Source organism: Centruroides sculpturatus, unplaced genomic scaffold, assembly GCF_000671375.1.
Source record: "Centruroides sculpturatus isolate CEXI.00-Female unplaced genomic scaffold, Cexi_2.0 scaffold1438, whole genome shotgun sequence".
In the NCBI taxonomy this organism is placed as follows: domain Eukaryota; kingdom Metazoa; phylum Arthropoda; class Arachnida; order Scorpiones; family Buthidae; genus Centruroides; species Centruroides sculpturatus.
In genome coordinates, this window is record NW_019385604.1 from 3,486 (window position 1) to 26,371 (window position 22,886).

Sequence of the window (22,886 nt, forward strand, 5' to 3'; positions counted from 1 at the left end):
ATATCATCATCATTATTATAAGAATCAATACTAACAAAAGTTCTCATCTCAAAGATGTCAACATCATAAGGTCGATTAATATAATTATACTGTGTGTGTAATACATATATATATAACCTATAGAATCATTCTTCTTCAAAAGAATTAAAATCAATACATTTTTATCCAGAAAGAACTTCTAAATGTATAAATATTAATTTAAGGATAATAAGTTTTTATATTTTATTATATTAATAAATTTTAAGCGAAACAAATTGAAAATGCCATTTAATCATTATAAAAATATTAGTGTTTATACTTTAAAATTGGTGAATGGTATTCTATCTAGCCACGATCAGTGCCCGATTAGCCACTAGGCTGGCCCGAGGTTCCGAAATTGGAAAAAAATAAAGCAATTTTACCGTTGCAAATGTATATTGTAATTTATAAAATATTACTTTTATAACTACAATTAAACGTTATTAGTTTATGACGTGGTAAAATTATATAGAGAGCCCCAATCTGATGTGCCTAGGGGCCCGGAAGGTCTTAATTTCGCCGCTGGCTGTACGTATTATTGAATATAATACGTGTTTTTATATTGTATAATGATGCTCGTAGACGGCAATTCAGTTCTTCCATCCGTGATTACATAAATAGGCAACATAAATTACCAGTGCTTCATTTCAAACTTAGAAGAAATTCTTATGAATTTTAATGTAAATTTTATAGTTTTGTTATTTTATATTCGACATAAAAACTATTATTATTTAAATCAATGTTATGCATCATATTTCAGTCAACTGTTGACATATATACGTATATATACACGACTACAGTCGATACATGAATATACATCCCCAGACTATTAAAGAGCTACGATGAAAATTAGAAGTGAAAGAATACAGCAAATTTAACTCATATAAATCATATATATATATAGATTTTTTCGGTTGAAAATATTGATAAATATCACGTGTAAATACTTGTAAAAGTTCCCATTTATATAACGTTTCCTAGCATATTTCAAGGACACGTCGGTTCATTGTTAATTATTTAAACACCCGAAAAGTCAATAAAAACCAAGTTCATAATGTTTTTAAGTGTCTATCGCTGGTATTATTAATAATTTGATAATTTATTAAAGTCTATTTGAAATGTATATTTCAATACAGTATAAATAAAAATTCTAGAAGTAGGTTTGTATCTAAATGCCAGCGCAAATAGAAAATACTAGATAAACTTGTCTAAATTTTTGAACTTTTCAATTCTTTCTCATAACGTCACATTACCTTATTTATATTATTAATTTATAGAGAGATACGGATATTTACTAGAATATATTAAATTATTTTGCATAAAATATTATAAATTTTATATTTTCTCCCAACAAAAAGTATTTAAAAAAAAAAACAACTCGAAAAAATCGATGTTTATGATGCGTAATAATATATACAGGCCTACCGCTTAATATATAAATCCAAACCGCATTGATTATTAAATAATATTTTAAAGACGTTTCGCAAAGAAATAAGTGGAAAATTAATCGCAATTCTTTATTTAATTAATTAATTACGGAGTAAAGAGCTAATTGTACTTTGTATCGAAGAATAATTTTGGTACTACTTTACGACGCGGAACGATAAATAGAATGACAGTAGAAATAATTCGGTAGAGCAGTCGACGTTTGAAACGGCGCTGGGAGCGAAAGCAGACGTTTGGAAAGTCAAAAATGAAAACGGGAATAAAATCTGTAATTATAATACGTAAAAATAAACATTTACGTTCGAGTATTTTTAAACGATATCCAGAAACAATGGTTAATTAATGACTATTTATAAAAACAAAAAAAATGGCTACAAAACGGAAACCTTCTCCCGCCAAGCAACAACGATTGACTGTAAGTTTCTTCCCTTTCTTTCTTAATATAAATTATCATTTTATATTTATTTCATAAATATTATTATATAAGTCTATGTAGCGCTTATATACTTATGTATAGTTTAAACAGTATACACGCGTATGACACATGTATATTATATACATATAATTCTGTATATTATAATAAATTAGGTTATTAAGTAACGTAGTCATACCTTTGTCCTAATTTTTCTTACATTAATAGAATAACGGGTCATTCAATTTCAAAATGTTTTAACCTTGTAGTGTTTAACCTATTTGCATTGTATACGAAAAAAAAAGGATTAAATTAATACAGTATTTTATATTTCCCTTATTACTCGTCGGTATTGAGAGAAAGATTGGTTTTCGGGGGTTGCGAGAAATTCGATTCGTTTTTATTATTATTATTATTATTATAAATTACAAATCTGTTGGTATATTAAATACCGGGAATTTTATCTTATCTCGTTGTGTTTCTCGTATATTATAAAGTATAAATCGTGTAGTAGGGTTAAAATTCTTCTATTGATTTCATGTATCGTTTGCATTAATCGCAATGATAAATTATATCGCAAACTTATCTTAGATAAGTGTTCGGAGTTTCGCATAAAATTCGTTAAATATAGCTCATAATTGGCAATTATATTTTATAATTTTTCGCTCGTAAAATGTTTCCGGAGAACTGAACAATTTCCGTTTAATTTCTGAGAATTTAAAATAGTTTTTTTTTTTTTAATGAAAAAATTACGGGAATAAATGAATATTCTATAAGATTAATGTCAACACAATAATATAATCTCTTTATTAACAGGTTGTTTTAAGAATCCGTCCAATATTCTCTCACGAAATAAATAATGGAGCCGGACACATTGCTCATAAGGTGGACGAGAAGGTAATTAATTTTGATGTATGATGATTTCGTAGTGGAAATTTAATAGACACACCCTTTTGACCTTGTAATTTCTCCTAACATTCTATTCCTGAATTATATATATATATATAAACGGTCCAGTTTTTATACAAAATGAATCATATTAAACTTACTAAATTTCAGTTAAAATGCTAATCGTTTTTTACTTTACATTATTAAATTTGATGGCATAAAAGTTCAATTATATAATTTTATAATTTATGCTTTAAAAATACTAATTTTAAAATATAATTTAATGAAATTTATTAATGCAATTAGTAATGTTTTAAATTGTTAATTAAGATTATTAAACTTTAGCATTTATAAAATGTAAATACAAAGTTTTGTAGCATAATTATTATTTTTAATAATTATTATTATTATTATTCAATAGTTCAAAATGTTTTAATAAATGATTTTAAAAAAATATATTTTATTCATTATTGCAAAAAAAAAGTGAAAAACATAAATGTTACCTTTGTTTTCTAATGAATTTTTTATATTTCATGGTATTTAATTTTAATGTAACAAAGTACAAGCATTAAATATGAAATGTAGCCGATTAATGGATACACTCACGTGGATTATTATGTCAAGGATATTTTAATTCAATAAATTGATGGCAAAATACTAATGGCATCGCGAAATCTATCGAATGTAATTAAATAAATATCTTAAGTGAAATTTCAGGTAAATTACTGGTGTAAATGGTAATTAATTAATTAATTATTATTTTTATATTTATTAATTATATGATTTATCTGAATTGGATGATTGAACTAAAAGTGGTACATTTTAAAATATTATTCCGGAAGTGATTACTATAGATCTAGTCGTGTCGTGATTCTCTAACATGAAGCAATACTGTCTTTATGGTTATAGTTGGGAGCATTATAATCGACCGACCTATTTATCTCAATTAAAAATTATTTAATTTTTATCTATAATTAAGTTTTTATAGCGAATTGTTTTTTTTTCATATTCGAATGTATAAAAATAATATCCCAAGTATTTGAACGTTAAGTTTAGTCGTTTGTTTATTTGCTACTATGACGACATCGATCAGCACGGTAATCATAACTCTATATTATCGCGAGGGAGGAGAAGGAATTTCTTCTTTTTGAATACATAACTAATAAGCCTATTACTCTCATTTTAAGCTTTTAAACTAAATTATGTATAGATATTGAAATTTTAATAAATAATAAACAAGCATTATACAGGTTATAAATGAATTTCTAAAATAAAATGGTGTACTGTTTTCGTAATAATAAAATTTATAAATGTGTAGTTTCAAGAAGCTCGGAATCAAATAGGTTCATTCCTATTATGTATAGAAATATTTTTTTTTTAAATTAAACACTAGAAATGAATAATTTTAATAATAGTTTTCTCTTTAATTTATATGCATGATATCAAATAAAAAGTCGAACGTAAAATCAAGCTTGCATAATTAGCATTCAGGAAAGACAAAATTATATTCAAATCAGATATGCTATGCCGTTTCAAGAGGTATGTAAACAATGCCAGCTGTTAGTTTAAAATAGGAAATAGTCCATTACACATTTATCAGTGAAGTAAAAGTGAATAAGATATCAAAAGAAAAAGATAAAAAGCTATCGATGTTATTGCAACAACTAAAAATATAAAGGGAGTAATTAAAAATCTGTCAAAGAGCAAAAAAAATATTTTCAGCATCGCACCAGTCTGTACATATGGTACTGTATATGCTCGTTAAAATATCTATCCAGGAACAAAAGAGTAATTCGTTTAAAAACGCCACAATAAATAATAAAATAAAATCAACCAGCAAAAGGTATACGTGAAAATCGCACAGTAATTTAGCGGCAATAAATAATTTTTTTTTTAATCATCAGACCAAGATGATGAAATTCACGAAAGGTATTTTGACGAATCGTATTTCGACACACGCCAATGTCTCCAAGAGTCAATGCGGTAGGTGATATTGCACAGCGGCAATATCTTACACTCACGAAAAATTCTAGAATAAAATAAAGCTTTTTTTTTCTTTCTTTTTGTATCAACTTCTGCAATATCTCTTTATCCTTTACAGTCAGAGCTTGTTCTTTACGCTATATCGTTTTAAATCGATTCCTTTCGGTTTAGCGCTGGAACGAGCCTGTACTACACGCGTACACTCGTGCAACGTTGGAAAGATCTGTTTTGCCATTGGACAAATGTTTAAGCGCGGATACCCTGCATAAGTGGTTACATTACGAGAATAATTTTCATCTAATTGAATATTAGAAATATAGTAAAAGTCTAGATCCTTAAAATTTACCAAGGATATCACGAAATCTATCGGAGTTTTCTGTTTGTCACTCATGCTGCAGATCAGGCTCACCTGTAATAGGCATAACTGTGGATGATCACATAGCCTTAGCATTTATAAAATATACAAAATTTGCTTTTTTAAACTTTTTAAAATAATATACTGCATTGAATTTTTTTCATTTCAACTTTATATATATATATATATTCACAAATCATTAGAATGTAAAATTATGTTTGTTTTTTTAACACTCAAGTATAATTTTTTTGTTCTAGAATTTTATAGTTTATAAGGGTTTTTTTAATATATCTAAGGTCCCTTTTTTATATGTGATTCGGATTTGCCCGGACGGGTAAATACCGGATGGTGTGAAAGCGGTTTAACACCCGTTTCCCCCATGGGCGTAGCCAGAGTTTTGTTATGGGGGGGCCTAGTGGAGGCCAACCTGACACAAAATTGAATTATTTCAAATTATTGTTCATTATTGGGCACCGAGCAATCCGTTCACCTTTTTTTAGTATTCAAAACTTTTATTTTAGCTTTAGGTTTTTACAAATCGACTCAACACTTTTTCGGCTGTGATTTCCTGGGGAGGGCACCAGGTTCCTTGGGAGGGGCCGTGCCCACCCAGGCTCCCCCCTCGCTACGCCCATGGTTTCCCCATAAAAATCATTCCTAGAGACATTCCTTTGGCAGTTCTTCCAATCTTATTTCATCAATCCTATTCTAATTATTGCGATATTGCATGTGCACTACTGTTTCAATGAGAATTTCTTACCATTTCGACTCTACTACTGCGAGTAGTAAAGTCTTCTGTTTTCAGATGTTTAGTCGATTTGCGATCTCGTCCTAATTTTTAACTAAAATTTCCAGATTTCTCAAAACGAAAAATTATTTTTCCAAGATTCTCAATAGTCAGAGGACTTCTTCGCAAATCTTTTAAACACAGAAATTCCTCGTGCCGAGCTGGCTTTTTTTTTTTTTGCTAGATAATGGAGTTATTGAGTTTAACAAGTAACACGCGATCGGGAAAAGTTAGTACCAGCACCGTTCATTCGTCGAGTAATTGCGAAGAACATTTTGCGACTTCTTTTCATATCCAAAATGTGTGATATGCACGAGAAGGGGACAGCACCAAATTTACCCTAGCGGTTAAATTTGAAGTAAAATGTTTTCCCGAAAATCAAAACCGCATACTTTGGCAGTATTTACATCAAATTTAATTAAGATTTGTCTAATATTGTAGTTCTTCATGCAGAGAACTCTCAATCTGCTCTTCAGTTACGGTTACTTTGTATATATGTTATGGGCCAAGTGATTAATAACGCATTGTTTATAATGCCCGGCCATTAAGAATAATGACTAAAATGGCTGAGCAGCCTGATAAATATTGATTAATTTATTGAATTAGTCAAACATCATGAATACAGCCATATTTCCTTTGGGCAATTTGATTTTAAAAAACTCCATTTTTTTCATTAAGAATATTTATTTATTTTTGTGAATCATTTCAAAGTATTTTAAAAACAAGATGCGATGTTTTAAGTATTATTAACTATATTAATTATTAAATTAATGTTAACAAACAGTACTATTAACAAATTTATATTTAAATAAATCAACTTAAAGGAAACTTCTGGAATGTCATTTTTTGGGATAAATTATATAAAATATTAAATATTTTTTAAGTTTATTTATTTGAGCAATTAAAATTTTGATGACACATTCGGAATTATATATATATTTTTTCTTTTTAATTTGCATCTATTAGATTTGCAATCACTTTTGCAGCAGCATACATAGCCTTGGCCTCTAGGAATTGATGACATTCTTGCACATTCTCTAAGCAAAATTTTTGCACCCGATACATCTTTAACAGAAATGAAGTTTTCTTTACAATTAGTAAATTGGTTTCCGGAATATAATAGGTTAATATGCCATGTTTGGTCCCAGTTTGTAAAGGTGTTTATCTTCAACCGCAACAACGACTCGTAAAATATTTTTTTCGTCATTGCGAACTCGATCTACATCTGGTGCACGAATCCTTACTCTGTCACGAACGTTAGCTGCTGGATATTTGAAATTCGATGTATCAATAATTTTTTCTGCTTGCATTTTAAGAATAGACAAAGCGATTTCCCTTGTTTCAGACAAACTTATTTTTTCTTCTATTTTTGGATCAACTGTATGGATTTTTTCTTCGTTATTCACCTACTCTGTAGTACTAATGACGTCGTGGTTTTTAAAAATCAGCATAGGTTAGATCTTTCTCATACGAAAACGATGTAGATCTTTAAACTTCATCAGTTATATTGCTATGTGAGAGCGACATTATCAAAAAATCTTTTATAATGTTATCTTGAATAACACTCGATCCTCTAGAGTTTGTGCAACTTTGACTTTCTTTATCGTCGTTAGTTTTAAAATGATTCTGTAAATCTTCCTTCATATTAACGTTGGTCAACTATTTGCCAAGTATAAAATTCTTCAGTCCAATTGTTATCATTATTCTAAACATGGCCTTATATGGCTGCAGTTTATACTAATATGATTTGCTCGATTTTTTATCAGTTGTACAAAAGGTAATCCTTCCGAACCATTTGTTAGTATTGTTAGTCTCCAACCAAAAACTATACACATCTTTATACTGAACCGTGACTTTGTGAGTGCCTGAGCATTCCATGTATCATTTTTAACTCGGGCCACATATTACACAGTTCTTTAATGACATTATTGGAATTCTATGCCATTATCGCTTTGTAGAATACTCGGTGAACCGAAAATTATAAAAATATCTGAAAGATCATAGACTACATCCTTTTGGTTTTTAATGGTCGTAGTTGAACGAATTTTGTCAGGGTCTTGGTACACTATAGATTTATATTGCTCATTGGCTTGCGGCTGCATATCTACGAGTATAAGGTACACTTGGCGTGTTGAGTTCATTTAATTATTAACTCATTTAATCGGTTGTTGAAGCGGTTATTCGTATCACTTAATGATTGCTCCATGATCATTATTTTTTTTTAAAAAAAAGTAAACATTATTTTAAGAGGCAAAAATAAAATTAAAATGTCGCACAAGATTAACTACTGGCCGCGTAAATTTAATTTGGTATTAAATGCAATATGCAACCCCGACTCAGACACGAATGCTGATTAATTAGAGTATGTCGGATGATCACTCCTCAAGGTATTATCACTTTTCCCGACATTTTTGCATGTTAACAATAAGACGAACTCAATTTATTAATGATTGTTTATGAGCAACATTCTAAAAAATAACCTACTTTAAAGGCTTACATAACCTAATTATCGATTGAGATATTTTGAAGGTAAAGTTTTTTTTTTTTAGTCGTGAAGGAAGTTTTAACTATTTTAAATTTGTTATGGTAGTCAATTTATACCATGATGAGGTTATAGACCGTTTGATTGATCTATTTATTTAATGTTTACGTGGTTGCTAAGGAGCATTGAAATGAATGGCAAGTGGAAAACATTTTGATGTAAAAACATAAATATTTATTTAGATATTGAATAACGAATTTTAATTGTCACGTACTGTATACCAAATGAACAACAAATACAATGCAAATGTATCACGATTATAAAACTAAATGTAGTAATAATTGCTGAATTAATTACTGCTTAATTTATTAATGAAGCAAGAAGTAAAAATCGTTTTCTTTCTTTTCCGTCTAAATGCAAATACAGTACTTTCATTTAAAAAAAATATACAGTATATTAAAATATTATCAGCTGCTTTCTCGTAAAAGCTAGAAATTGAATATTTCCTTTATTGAAAAATATAATTAAATCAGCTATTAATAATTAATTAATTCGATATCTAATTTTTATTTTATTCTAATTTTAAATGATTTTTATAATGACATATATTTAACTAATGTAATTGAAATTAATTATTTAACGTTTAAAATTTGAATTAATTTGATTAATGATGTAAATTTAGATTTAAGAAGTGTAGCATGTTATACTAATGGCTAAAATTTGGCAGGAGGATATATTTCTGCGAAGATCTAAGAGTATTGGCTAGTTTCCCAGCGGATATCAACCTACAGGGAACTACAAATTCGTATATCTGACAACTAAATTCTCTTTTAGTATGCTATGACAGTTTTCTAGTATGTTTAAGCAGAATCACCAACTATTAACAATATTTTACGCTTAACAAATTAAATTTTTTCTTGTTTACATTGACTATAATAACAATTAAAAGAAAAGAATTTGATATTGAATTTTGAAAGAAATTTAATTTATTAATATTAAAAAAAAAGTAACAACAAAGTTAAATCTAACTTACATTTTAAGCTATTAAATTTGTTTTTCATTATTTATTTAAATTTTTCTAAGTTTACTTTTAGAACTTATCTGAGAAATCTGAAAATATACATTATACAAATACATTAATAATAGTGTAAAATCAAAATTTTATACGAAAAGATCTATAAAAATTTATTATTAATGTAGTTACCTAATAACAAAGTTCACAAATATCGATTACTAAACATCTTAAAAGTATATGTAAATTAGTAAAGTAAATATAAATTGTTATATAAATAGGAAAGGAAAAAAAAACATTGTTTCGTGTAAAACTTGAATTTATATATGTTTATATATATTGTATATTAACGTATATATATATAAAAGATCGTATATTTTATCCATTTATCAAAAAAAAAATTTTAAATGGAAGTAAAACGTATTGTTGTATAAATTTTGATTAATCGTGTACGTAATGGATTCCTTAAAGTATTGACACGAATTCTTTTATTAAGAACTTCTAGTACAAAGTCTAAATATTCCTATTTTACTCTTCTTTTTACCTCAGTGTTTTGAATATATTAATGTTAAGTATCTTAAACTTTCAAGGTAATCGTAGTTTATGAGACCTTCAACTTTTCATAGTTCATTCATTGAGAAACTTGAATAGAAATAATACGAGTGTACTGTACTACATGTTTTGATATAAAAACAAAAGCTAATTTTATAAACGATGCTGCTTTAATCGTGATAAAATCATTTTATTAATTTTTTTAAACATACGGGTAGTCGATTTTAAAACGAATTTTATATTGCCGAAAGCAATATATATATTTATTTCATTTACATTATATATCAATTCAATTTCGTTATATTTCATTGTGTACAGATTTTTATGATAGTAATTTTAAATCCAATGGTGCATGCAGATGCATGCTGATAAATTAACGTGCCCGAGGGTTGCATTTTACGTTTATTGTAAGAAATATTCGTGTCTATGGCTTGTAAAGGTAGCACGATTGGGTCACAACTATCTCACTGATTATTAGTTACGAGTTTTTATTGAACAAATAACGGGTTTTTCATATATTCTGTAATTTATATTGTTAAATATAGTATTAGAATAAGATTTGTAATGAATTGTTGTAATTTTTGATCTAGTTAGAATATTTAGTCGATAAAATAGAAAATTACAATATACAGAATAATAATTATATGCGTTATTAATGTATGTTTAAATGGAATTATTAATGTAATATATATTTTGTACGATTAGATGGTTGTTTTAATGGATCCTCATGCCGGCGATGCCACGGATATTCTTCGAGCAAAAAGGATTCAAGATAAAAAATATCTTTTCGATTGGGCGTTTGATGACAAAGTTACGCAGGTAAATTTTATATTTAAAGTAACTAAATGATAAAAATAAATTATTTAAATTAAAATAATAAAAAAACTGCTTCTAAGTTTCAAAAGAATTAAAAACAATTTGAAGTATTCTGATAAGTAAATAATTCATGCATTTTATCGTAGCATTCTCACTGAACCGTGTAGGAACTTTGTGGCTGTTCGTGCGTTGCTGTATCTATGGTGATGTCCTTTGACGTCTAACCAAAATATTATACGTTTACTAATCGTTTCGAAAAAAAAATGTTTACGTAAAAGTCACTTTGCTAAAGTTATTTTTAGGGAATTCATTATTATATAGAGACAAAAAGATTTTTTTATGACAAAAAAACTTTTATATATTAGAATACTACTGAAACTTTGCAGTCATCGTTCAATTAATTTATGAATAAATTAAGGTCCTAATTAAAGCTATTTCTGTTTTGTTACATTACAATTTTATACATTTATTAAAGTTTTTTTTAGATTTGGCTTTTTTTTATACGGTTTCTAGCTATTGCGTGTCTAGAAATTCTAAGGTCAAGATTAATGATTTTCTCTTTAGTAAAACACGTAAAGTCTTGTGGAAAAAAAATTCTCCAAGTTTCAATCGTCCGTGACTGTTATTTCTTTCTGTATATCTTGAAATGCGTATATTTATCACGATTCGTTTGTAATTCTGCAACGTTCGTGTATTCATTTTTAATTAAACGATATTTTTTTAAAGGTTCGTCAATGAATCTTTCTATGCAAAAAGTAATAAATTTTAACAAAATAATTTTAAAATGTGACTGCCTACCTCCTACCTTTTACTCAAATTATTTTATATTTAATTACAGTATTAAATTTAGAATCTTATTCTAATACGATAAATCGTTGAAGAGTTTGATAAATATAGAAAGGAATATTTTATAACGTTATTATGTTTATCTAGCTATTACCGTTTCAAATTATCTTGTAAGCAAAATGTTGTGTAATATTGAATTTATTAAACTTGATAATTACAATTAATGTTTAAAAATATTTTTATGAGAGAAGGATAATATATATTATGTTAATTAGGAATTAGTATATGAGAAAACTACGAGAGAGCTTGTAGAAAGCGTTTTAGATGGATATAACGGTACAGTTTTTGCATATGGTGCCACAGGTACGTCAGTTTTTATCATCTAAAATCAAGTTTATGTTACATTAAAGCAGTTGATTAATTATTTAAAGGTTCCGGTAAAACTTATACTATGGTTGGTACTAGCGAAGATCCTGGAATAATGGTATTTGCGTTACAGGATCTGTTTTATTATCTTGAAAATGATAGAAACAAGAACACTTACGAAGTAGCAATGTCTTATTTAGAGGTATTAATTATAATTATATTTAATCACTTACTTTTATATAACATTTAATATATCATACAGTAAGTATATAAGTTTCTTTTTACAGATTTATAATGAAAATATTAGGGATTTGTTGGTGCCAAATTCGGGACATTTAGAATTAAGAGAAGATTCTAAAGGTAATCATCAAGTAGTAGGATTATCAGAAGTTTTAATTAATAATTCGGAAGAGGTAAGTTTTAAATTTAATTAAATAAATTTTTTTATTTTTCTAATAAACATTAATTAATTATGACAAAATATATTGCATTAGGTAATGGAATATTTAACAAAAGGGAATCGACAAAGAACTCAAGAACCAACTGGTGCCAACGAAACATCGTCTAGATCCCACGCTTTATTAGTTGTACAGGTAACGAAAAAAAGTCAAGTGCATGATATGGCTCAAGAAATCAAAACTGGAAAATTGTACATGGTAGATTTGGCTGGTTCTGAACGAGCATCACAGACACAAGTAAGAAGTACACAAAATTACAAATAATACATCTTTATTTTACTCTAAGGATAACATTCTCACATAAAGGATAATGTAGGCCTATTTTTGTATAAAACTGAAGAGATGTCTTAATAACACGAAAATAATTTTTTGTGTTATTGTTATTTCATTCGACAGACACGACGAATTTTATTTTAAAATAAGGATAAACATTGCTATTAACTATCTATTTTTAAAAATTAAACATTTATTAACGTTAGTGATAGTCAATATGAAAATTTTGTTAAATTCAGTTAAATCTGCATATTTTTTCCTTTTTTTTCATTTTTAGAAATCGTATAAAAATCTATTAGTACACTTTAAATCAATGTAATTACAGTAGAATGTCGTTTATCCGAATCAATTGGGGACTGGGGTTGTTCGGATAACTTATTTTTCGGATAACCGATCATGTGCGAAAAAATATATTAACCTATCCCATGTTGAAATTTTTCTCCGTTGCGTGTCGCTTCGCGTTGAATTTTCGTCGATGTTAAGCCTAACATAAACTTTTTAAAATAATAATCGTGGTTATTGTATCGTTAAAAATGATTTTTTTATGTTTTAAAAACGAAATAAATACATTGAAAGATATAAAAACAAATAAAAATTATACTTTAGGCCGACTGGAATTCTTTCGGATAACCGACTTTCGGATAAACGACGCTCTACTGTATAGCACTTATTTTAAATTTGGCATCCTTATTTATAAAATTGCTGTAGTAATTTAGAAGTACTAATGTTAACTTATTCATCTGACATTAATGAAAATTATTATCGAATTAAAACTTTTCAATTGTAACTTAAAATTCTTTTGTTCTTTAAATCGTTCATTCAAGTTGTTTACATTTAATTTTCTGAAGACTTTAGTACGGAAACCTTTTCATAACCCGAAAATGCTTCCAAAATTTGACACATCTATTGCAAATAATATCGATAATACAGTACTGACACAGCAAAACGGCGTTCTCTACTTTCCGCCCTTACAAAAAGGTGACATATTCATGGACGTAAGCAATATCGGATTTATCTCGTTTTGCAATTTGCAAGTTGGATACGGCATGATTCGTACCTTTGCAACAATGACGTATACTTTTGGGATTCTACTGCACCAAGGAAAGTATTCCAGGCAGGATTCTTCACTCCTACCTCTGGACTGAGAATGAAGCAGGGAAAGGTGCTAACGAAATACTGTATCGAGCCTTCGAAATAGCGACACTACCATCAGTTTGGAAGAATACATCAAGGTCCTGCGGAAATGTGGAATGGTTCAAAAGCTTATGCCAACTTCCCCAGTTACATTTCCGAGCAGCTCCCCAGTTACATTTCAAAAAAGAAACCAATAAAGCACTGAAATGAAGCAACACTTCAAAATGTCCGATATGCGGATGATTCTGATCACAGACCGAGACGTTGACTGTAAGATAAAATACACGAGAAAGTTCTGCAGACATACGATAATCAACAAACGGACAAAGATCCAGACTATAAAATTTACGGATTTGACACGAAACTATATCCGAGCAAGATCACGAAACCATTTCGTGAAACCAGACTTCTATAGAAATGCTCTGAAAGACATAAAAATTTATATTAGAATAACACTGCTCCTTTGTAACAGGGTTTTCTGTGTTATAAACAAACAGAACACAAACCCAAGCAAAGATATCTTCATTTAACAATACTACCGATAATAATACTTTTTAAGACATTAGTATTATATCTATCACGCTGTCATTTTTCTGTGAATAAAAGTTATCATCATTGAAACTAGTAAATAATTAAGTATCCTAGGAAATACATGTATTTCCTAAGTCTTTTAATGCTGATTCACGCCGTCTTTGCGTTTATTAAGTATTTCGTTCTCTACGGACGAAAATCTATTGTGAAGGGAAAAACGCGTAAAACACACGTTAGTTTAGTGTTTTGCTTAGTCTGGCCAAGTATTATCAAGTTAGTCAGGAAAACAACGAATAACACATAGAGAAAATTCAAAACGAAATATATCAGAATTAAAAAAAGTATTTTATTGGCATAACTTAAACTATTCAACATAAGAATATTCGTTATAATTCTTTTATTTTGCTCCAAGTCTTTACCTATTTTTGATTAATCTTTACAGGAGAATAGACATATTATTTCGAGAAAAATCAATATTTTTTATAAATTGAAATCACACAAAGCACGTTTTCCACCGAGTCCTCCAAATATAGTGTTTGTATGTAGACCTACTGAAAAAAATCATTTGCACAGTAGAGCGTCGATTTTCCGAAAGTCAATCATCCGAAAAATTTCAGTCGGCAAATTTAAATTTTCGCCAGTGCTGTGGTGCTTCAATCTTTGGCTATGTCTTGGGCTACTCAAATATTTTACGTTTTTGTTATTAAATTAACATTTGAAGTATAAATTTTTATTGTTTTTATATTTTTCAATATATTTATTTTGTTTGTACAATATAAAAAAATAATTTTTAACGATACAATAGTCTTTGCTAGGCTTAACATCGACGAAAATTCAACGCGAAGCGACACACAACGGAGAAAAATTTCGACATCGGATACGTTAAACTATTTTTTCGTACGTAAATCAGTTATCCGAAATATCAGTTATCTGTACAACCCCAGTCCCCAATTGATTCGGAAAATCGACGCTCTACTGTATTTTATTATTACTAAAATTTTATGCAATGGGAGAATCCTATCGTCCATTAGATCATATTGAACTTCGATTTGTGAGAATTAATTCAACTGAACTTTTTATTTTCTTTATTTTCAAAAATTATTTTGTTGTTGTTTTACGGATCTTAATGCCAATGAATCGTGTCATTTTTATAAAATAGAATAAGAAACTAAACTGTACTAATTTACTTACATATTTATTATATTTTAAACAGAATACAGGCAAAAGATTAGTGGAAGGAGCCCACATCAATAAGTCACTTTTAGCTTTAGGAAATTGCATTAACGCTTTAGGTAAGTTGTAAATATTCTTCTCTATTTCAAATTATATTCGTCTATAATGCCATAGTGATTAATTTTAGATAAAACTCTATTTTTAACCCTCTTCTCTCCCCCTGGGGGAGAAAATTTCCAAAAATCCTTACTTAATATGCATTCTCGTGGTGTACCCTTTGTACCAAATTTCAACTTTCAACTCCTAACCGTTTGGGCTCTGCTCTTATTATTATCATAATCATTGTTATCTATCCATTTCGATTGTATTATAAGATAATCAAAAGCAAAAATTTCGAAACTCAAGTTAAAAATAATTCTAACAATAATTGTTGACTTAAATTGTTGTTTTACTGTTTACTATTTCTTACTATTATTAACGAACCATTCTGTATTTGAAAAATTATTTTTAGTGATTTAAAAAAAGTTTAACGTTAAATACAAATGAAACCATTTTAAAAATGTTAAAGAAAATATTTTAAATTACAAAATATAGTAAATAGACGAATTAGAAAGTTCATTTTTCAAACAGTGGATATATAAAATGATTTAAATCTTTCCTAGAATGAAAGATTGTATCAATGAATAATGAAACAATTAAATTATTTCTGTTGAAACACGTTCCATCTTGATATACATGTCTAACTTGAAATGTATTCTAAATAATTTCTTTTTTACATTTAAGGCATTTTCATCATGTTTAATTGTATTCGAGATTCGTTTAAAAAATTCAATTTTTCATCAAATATACTCTGTGAAGCTCGATAAAATGCTTTGTTATTATATTGTTTTTTAGGGAATATAGGCCTATATAAGCGTTATTATTTTGGAAATAGCCTTTCACTAATCTCTTTAATATGATTATTGTTTGTTTTCTGATCGATAGATACAGATCAAAATTTCATTCGTAATAATAATTCCTTTCAAATCACTGCCAAATCAATCCCAACCTCAAATTCATTTGCCTTTTAAATTGCTTTGAAATATAATGTGTTTAAAAATTTATAACAATGAAACGATAATTAAAGTCGTGTTTATATTATTCATAAGTGTATTTTTAAATAATTCAATCAAGCACGTTGCAGAGTGACGCGAATACGTATTTTTCGAATCTTAAAATTATAAAACTTTAGGCATTATAATGATAAACAGTATTACTAACATGCTCGTAGCAGTTTGAAATTTTTAAATCTATATATTAGGTAAGTTGTTTTATAACTAAATTGAAATTTTATGATGGAGTTAATTCTAGCGAGTTGCTCGTGAACGCTTCTTAGATCACACCGTGAAATTCAAATGAGCAAGATAAAGGTCCTACTAAAAAAGACTTTAGCTTGGTTACTTGCTACTTTAATTTATTGGCTGAATTAATTATGAAAAATGTGGAATGTAGAGTCTTTACTGTCTCCTCATAATGTAGTATCCACTCCCCTATATCCGATACATGGACAATACAGTATCTTGTTAGTACCATCAATAAATTTTACTCCGGAGAACGAGAAAGATGACAAAATTGGAATTTTAGATATTTACATTTAAGGAGCTATCCTTAATCGTTTATCATAAATTCAACCTAATTCCTTATGTCATCTCTGTTACATCTTTTCAATCATCTTGTTACATAAATGCAGCTATAACTACCCTTATATTCTGTGCTTACTTATTTCCTCGCTCCCAACACTTAGTGAATAAGAAGCTACAATATATTGCTGCAGCGATGAACAGGACAGGATATTCTTTTATTCATCAATACTAGGGTCTTAAGGTCACTGTTTCCACCGTCTACCTTATATACTAAAGGATTTAGAGTTTGCAAAATCTTTCATCCTCTATTTAGGGACTTTCGTTACTCATCATTTTCATTTTCAAAAAATATACTATCACCCTGCCCATGAAAACGCAATTACCCTTGTATCGAATCCTTCCTAATTATATGAGATCTGTTATTATACGATTCAAATGAAACATTTGCAAACGGGTTCAAAATTATATTATATTGGAGTCTGGCGTAACACCACGATGACATTTTGGATAATAGATGCGCTATGAGCTTTCCAAGATATTGGTAGAACATGATTATATTCCCCTATATTCAGAAGCCTCATTACTATGACGATCGTTATATACATCAACTACAGACAGTTGTAATAGAACAGCCGGAGCTTTGGGTGTAGAGGATTTGATCCCGGGATCTCGAAAATCGGGATCCCGGGATCCCGACCACTTTTCAGTCCCAAAATTTTCGGGATTAAGTTTTCCTAATCCCGAGATTTTCGGGATTGACATCATTTTAAAAAAGTTGCAAAATAGACTGCATGAAGCGAAACGTTCAGTGCCAGTGCTTTTAACAGAATTGCTTGCCTATCATTTTAATATAAAATACAAGAAATTTTATTCCAAGCAAGCAGCAGAAATTAACCTAGCGGGCTTGCGATGCTTGCTTGGAATAAAACTTCTTGTATTTTCAACTAAAATGATAGGCAAGCAGTTCTCACTGGGTTACTTGGTAATATACTTCATTTTTGTATTTTTGAATTTTCGCGGGCGCCAATCGATTTTCTGGCGCAGTCGAGAGCACTACTCAGTGCGTTTTACCTGTCAATGTGTCAGCCATCTTGTTTTGCCAGTGTGGTTAATATAGACCCGACGCCTCTCGCTTAGGGGGGTCGACCTTAGGTGAAAAGGTTACGACCCCCGCCTTGCCCGTGATCTGTCAGGATGATGCGAGAAAGTCTTTTTACGTTTGGGAGTAGTGGTTTGCTGGATGCTGAGAGACTCACACAGAGACCGAATTTACAAAATTAACGTGTTTATTTTTAGAAAGGCATGCTTACAATGATCGAAACAATCGGGATTGTAGCCTTTACTCCTACAATCCCGATCTGTGTCGACCGGACTGTTTTCTTCCAACCTCCCCGTGTCCTCGAAGCTATAACTAGAACGGGCTTATAAGTATTTACTAACGATTCCTCCAACTTCCATCAAACCTAAACGCGTTTTCTCAGCAGCTGCATATATGTGCAACAAATTGAGAAGCAGACTTGGTGATGAGACACAGGATGCGTTGTTATTTCTCAGATCATATTTTCGCAATTCAAATTAGAATGTTCCTATTAGATTAGTTTTCTTTATATTTAAGAAAAATGTGACTGATTAATATTATTTTTAAATACTTTTTGCTAAGAAACTTATCTTACTACCTACTTACTAGGTTGCTATATGAAAGTAGTCTATTTAGTCGATGTTAAGAGAGATTTTTGTTAATTTTCAACGTTTATTTGCATAGTTTGTTACATAAAGGTTTTTTCAATTTATGTGAGTTTAAAGAGATCTCAGTGATGCTTAAAAAAGAATAAATTTAACATGAAGACTGAGTGATTTTAAGTCTGGTTAGTCTGACTCTGAGTCTGATTAGTTAGAGTGATTAAATTAGCTAGGTGTATACTGTAAAATATGTTGATTTTTGTCTAAATTTTGATTTGATTTCTGTAAGATTTTCTTATTTTTTATTAACCCTCAATACCGAAATAATCCCGGGATCCCGGGATTGACTAAGTATAATCCCGAAATCCCGGGATTAGAAATAAGGACCGGGATCGAATTCCCTATTTGGGTGTCACTTTTGGTTGTAATGATTTCTGCCCCTATAGAATTCAATCCAAATCTGTCCCATTTCGGCCGAATAAGTTAGTAAAAAATTTATTTCGACGTTATAACTTTTTCGTTACTTGCCTGATAAATACTTTGTAAGTTTTTTTAATAGATTATTTTATTTATTAAATGTATTTTACTTTAATAAAAATCATTTCAACACCTTTTTTCAGCTGATCGGTCTGGTCCCAGATATGTCAACTTTAGAGATAGCAAACTTACTCGTCTTCTAAAGGAGCCTTTATCAGGAAATTGCAGGACAGTCATGATTGCTCATATTAGTCCCGCATCTATTCATTACGAAGAGTCTAGAAACACACTTTTGTATGCGGATCGAGCTAAAAACATTAGTAACAAGGTATATAATGTAGAAGACAATATATTATGTATTTCGTTTGTAATTTATATTTGAATAATAACAGCAATTATTTTTATGAATTAGTAATTCTGCCGGATAATTAAATAATATATCAACATATTTAACTTAAACAAATCGTTTATTTTTCAATAGAAAGGCGTTTGCGTAAAATTTGATTTGATATTTCATATTACGTTGTATTTGTTTAAGTAGATAATAACAAATATTTAATCTTGATTTAATATAAATAGTTATTGTAAACTTCGTTTTCTTTTTTTAGGTACGAAGTAACGTGAATGATGTAACCTATCACGTAGCGCAATACAAAACTATAATTTCTGAACTTCGCCAAGAAATTCAAAGGCTACAAACTAAAATTGAAAAACAAGAGATTAAAAGGACTCGAGATACAAATTCTACAACGAAAGGTATAATTAAATTTTTTTAATATCAAAATAAACAGCAATGCATAATTCATCGTCTTGTGCATCACCAACTGCGTAATTACCATCTTATATAAATAAAAAATTGTTATTAATGATGCAAAACAAGTTTCAAATTATCCATACTTTACAAAGAGATTCTAAGTTCACCCTACATGCAAATAATAATTTAGTTTATTTTATTTAATTTTTTCAATAAATAGTTATTCAAAGAAAAAACTTAATGAAAGAATAACGCAGGATACTGTGTTTAATCAAAATTTTCTACTCTCTTATTAAGTTTAAGCACGTAGGAAACAACGAGAATGTAGTGTTAAAAAAAAAGAATACATTAAAGACGATATAATAAATTGTATTATTTTCCTACTCCCATTAAATTAAAACAAATTTTTATGTTAATAACGTCAATAATAATATCAATAAAGAAAAAAATGTATATTTCTTTACTGAACTAAAGGAATATATTCAATACATTATTTAGTTCTATTGATAGTATTCGTTTAACTAATCGAATAGTCAGCTGCCCAATTCTTAAGCCAATCGTAAATATTGTCTCAAAATTATTATTTTAAACGTTGTGATTCTTAATATATCGTGATAATTCATTTACTGTATACAATATATCAAAATTAGCAGCAATGTTTTTACAGAAAGACGTCTGGCATTGATATAATACTCGTACAATAGAGTCATGTCATCAGTCGTCATTACATTCTTATATATGATTATACAATAAAGTGCTGCACAAAACGATTTTACAGTATTTATTTATGTAGGTCTTGTGTGTACGTAGTATTAATATACAGTTTAATTCGGTTATTATAATCACGGATAATGTTATCAATCGGCTATTATCATCATAATCATCCGGTTTCAAAACACTATTAACATTAGTGAAGAATAATCCGCCTATTATAATCAAACTTCGGCGATTGTTGTCAATTGTAATAATTACTCTTGGGGACAAAACGATAAGAATTCTTTAAAAATTCGTACTAAATGTACGTTTTCTTTGAAACTTACTTTTAATTAAAACATACTTTTTATCTTTTACATACTAAACTGTAAGGGCATAACAATAATTCGTAGAAAATGCTTATACAGTACTGTAGATCTTTACTTGAAGTGTGCCTTTGGGGATGAGCATCCGTATTGATTTCTCTACATTAATTTTGTGACCTGTTGAGTTAAAACAATTGTTTATAAGAAATGTAGCATATATAAATGTGTACAATTTGTGATAAATATAAATTGCACACATTCGTACTATAATTATTTATAATAAATTGAGTTCAAGAATGAAAATTTTTTACCCTCTGTTTAATATTATCACACAATAATTTTAATTTAACATATTCAGAGAAATACATTAAGAAGAGAACAAAGTTATTTATTTATAGTTTGATTTGGAGGAATAATTTAAAGAATTAGTCTGACAAAGAAACTAGATTTAAGGTTATGTGATTTCTAATTTAACCTAAAATATCGTTTATAAATATTTTATAGAAACATTGTCGATTGTAGAACATTTCCAAGTTATTTAAGAATCTGGGACAATGGAATAAATTAAGATAGTGCCAAATTTTCTAGAACATTATGCTTTAGGAAATCGAAAAGGTTCTCATATAATAGGCTAGGTTTTTAATGATAAAATACAATTAATTTAATGTAGCGTATTGTCTTTATTTAGTTTTATTTATGCTCTTATTTTATTATAATAAATTACTTTAATTAATATATTACGAAGACGAAGTTAAAAAATTAAGTGACGACGAAATGAAAAAATTAAAAGAAGATTTAGTATCTAGTTTCACACGTCAAATGGAAGTAAGGTAAGAATTACATTTATATCAATACTAAATATCTATAATTAATAACTTTAATACGAAACATTGGTATAATATATATATATATATATGAATCATTTTCAACAGGAAACACATGATGGATATTGATAACAACTTGCTTGCCTTAGGAGTAGAGTTTGATAAACTGGGAATGGTATTAAATGAGTATGTTTTAATAACTTTATCTTAAAAGATATTGTTAAGAAATTAGTAAAATAAAACATAACTTGATTATATTTTAGATGGGAAACAGAAAAAGCCAAAGGAGAATTAATTGAAAATTCGGAAATTGGTAATTCGCCCTTGTATTTTCATTATTGTATATACTTTTTAACATATTTAGTATGCGATAAAAATGTATTTGCAAATTACGTTTAGAAAATAGTGATAATAAAAGAAATGCAAATCAACAACCACAATATGTCACACAAGCATGGGAGGATATACAATACGTTCGTCAAGAACATGACAGATTTATTGAGTTAAGAGAAAAGGCAGAAAAAGAATTTATGAATTGCAAAGAAAGAACTTATAGATTAACTGAAGTAATTTTTAGTACTTTATTTAAAATTGATGATCTTATTTTTTGAAATTAATGTCATCTAAATCGTTTTCTTTCAGTCTCTTCCGGAGAAAGCAAATTGTGAAGAGCAACGAGAACTACTTATCTTACTGACAAGAGTTCATAAATTAGAAATCGAAAGTATCCTTTAAATGATATTTTTAGAATCATTACTGATATTTAAAAATAATCAACGGTGATTTACTTTCTTTTCTGTGAGTAATTCTAAAAACCATTACGAATTATTGATTTATATTATTTGCTCTAAAACAATTCCAATTTCATACAAATAAAGAATATCGTCTAGTTTCTAAATCGAAATGATATAAACTCAGGAATGATTTTTTTATGCATTAAATTTATATTAGACAAATAAATTCATAAGCTTAATAATAAACTTGTTATTTACGAAACCAAGAATCAGATTTTGATGAAGATTACCTTTGTTTTTTTCG

At 28.5% G+C, this 22,886-nt stretch overlaps 1 protein-coding gene across 5 annotated transcripts in view; it reads left to right on the top strand.

Annotated features, from left to right (window-relative positions):
• The first annotated feature begins 1,665 nt into the window (after nt 1-1,665).
• The window catches only part of LOC111640513 (kinesin-like protein KIF19), a 28,654-nt gene continuing 7,433 nt past the window's right edge, over nt 1,666-22,886 (top strand). For 4 of the 5 annotated variants that reach the window (XM_023386525.1, XM_023386527.1, XM_023386529.1 and 1 more), the window contains exons 1-15: nt 1,666-1,879; nt 2,693-2,773; nt 10,641-10,754; nt 11,813-11,900; nt 11,969-12,105; nt 12,191-12,316; nt 12,398-12,598; nt 15,513-15,591; nt 19,395-19,579; nt 19,860-20,007; nt 21,770-21,854; nt 21,957-22,034; nt 22,112-22,161; nt 22,248-22,414; nt 22,491-22,572. In XM_023386525.1, the coding sequence (XP_023242293.1) occupies nt 1,832-1,879; nt 2,693-2,773; nt 10,641-10,754; nt 11,813-11,900; nt 11,969-12,105; nt 12,191-12,316; nt 12,398-12,598; nt 15,513-15,591; nt 19,395-19,579; nt 19,860-20,007; nt 21,770-21,854; nt 21,957-22,034; nt 22,112-22,161; nt 22,248-22,414; nt 22,491-22,572 (1,669 nt within the window). In that variant the 5' untranslated portion in view covers nt 1,666-1,831. Of the gene's footprint in view, nt 1,880-2,692; nt 2,774-3,401; nt 3,482-10,640; nt 10,755-11,812; nt 11,901-11,968; nt 12,106-12,190; nt 12,317-12,397; nt 12,599-15,512; nt 15,592-19,394; nt 19,580-19,859; nt 20,008-21,769; nt 21,855-21,956; nt 22,035-22,111; nt 22,162-22,247; nt 22,415-22,490; nt 22,573-22,886 lie in introns of those variants that run through there. The other variant, XM_023386530.1, reaches the window with a different exon arrangement.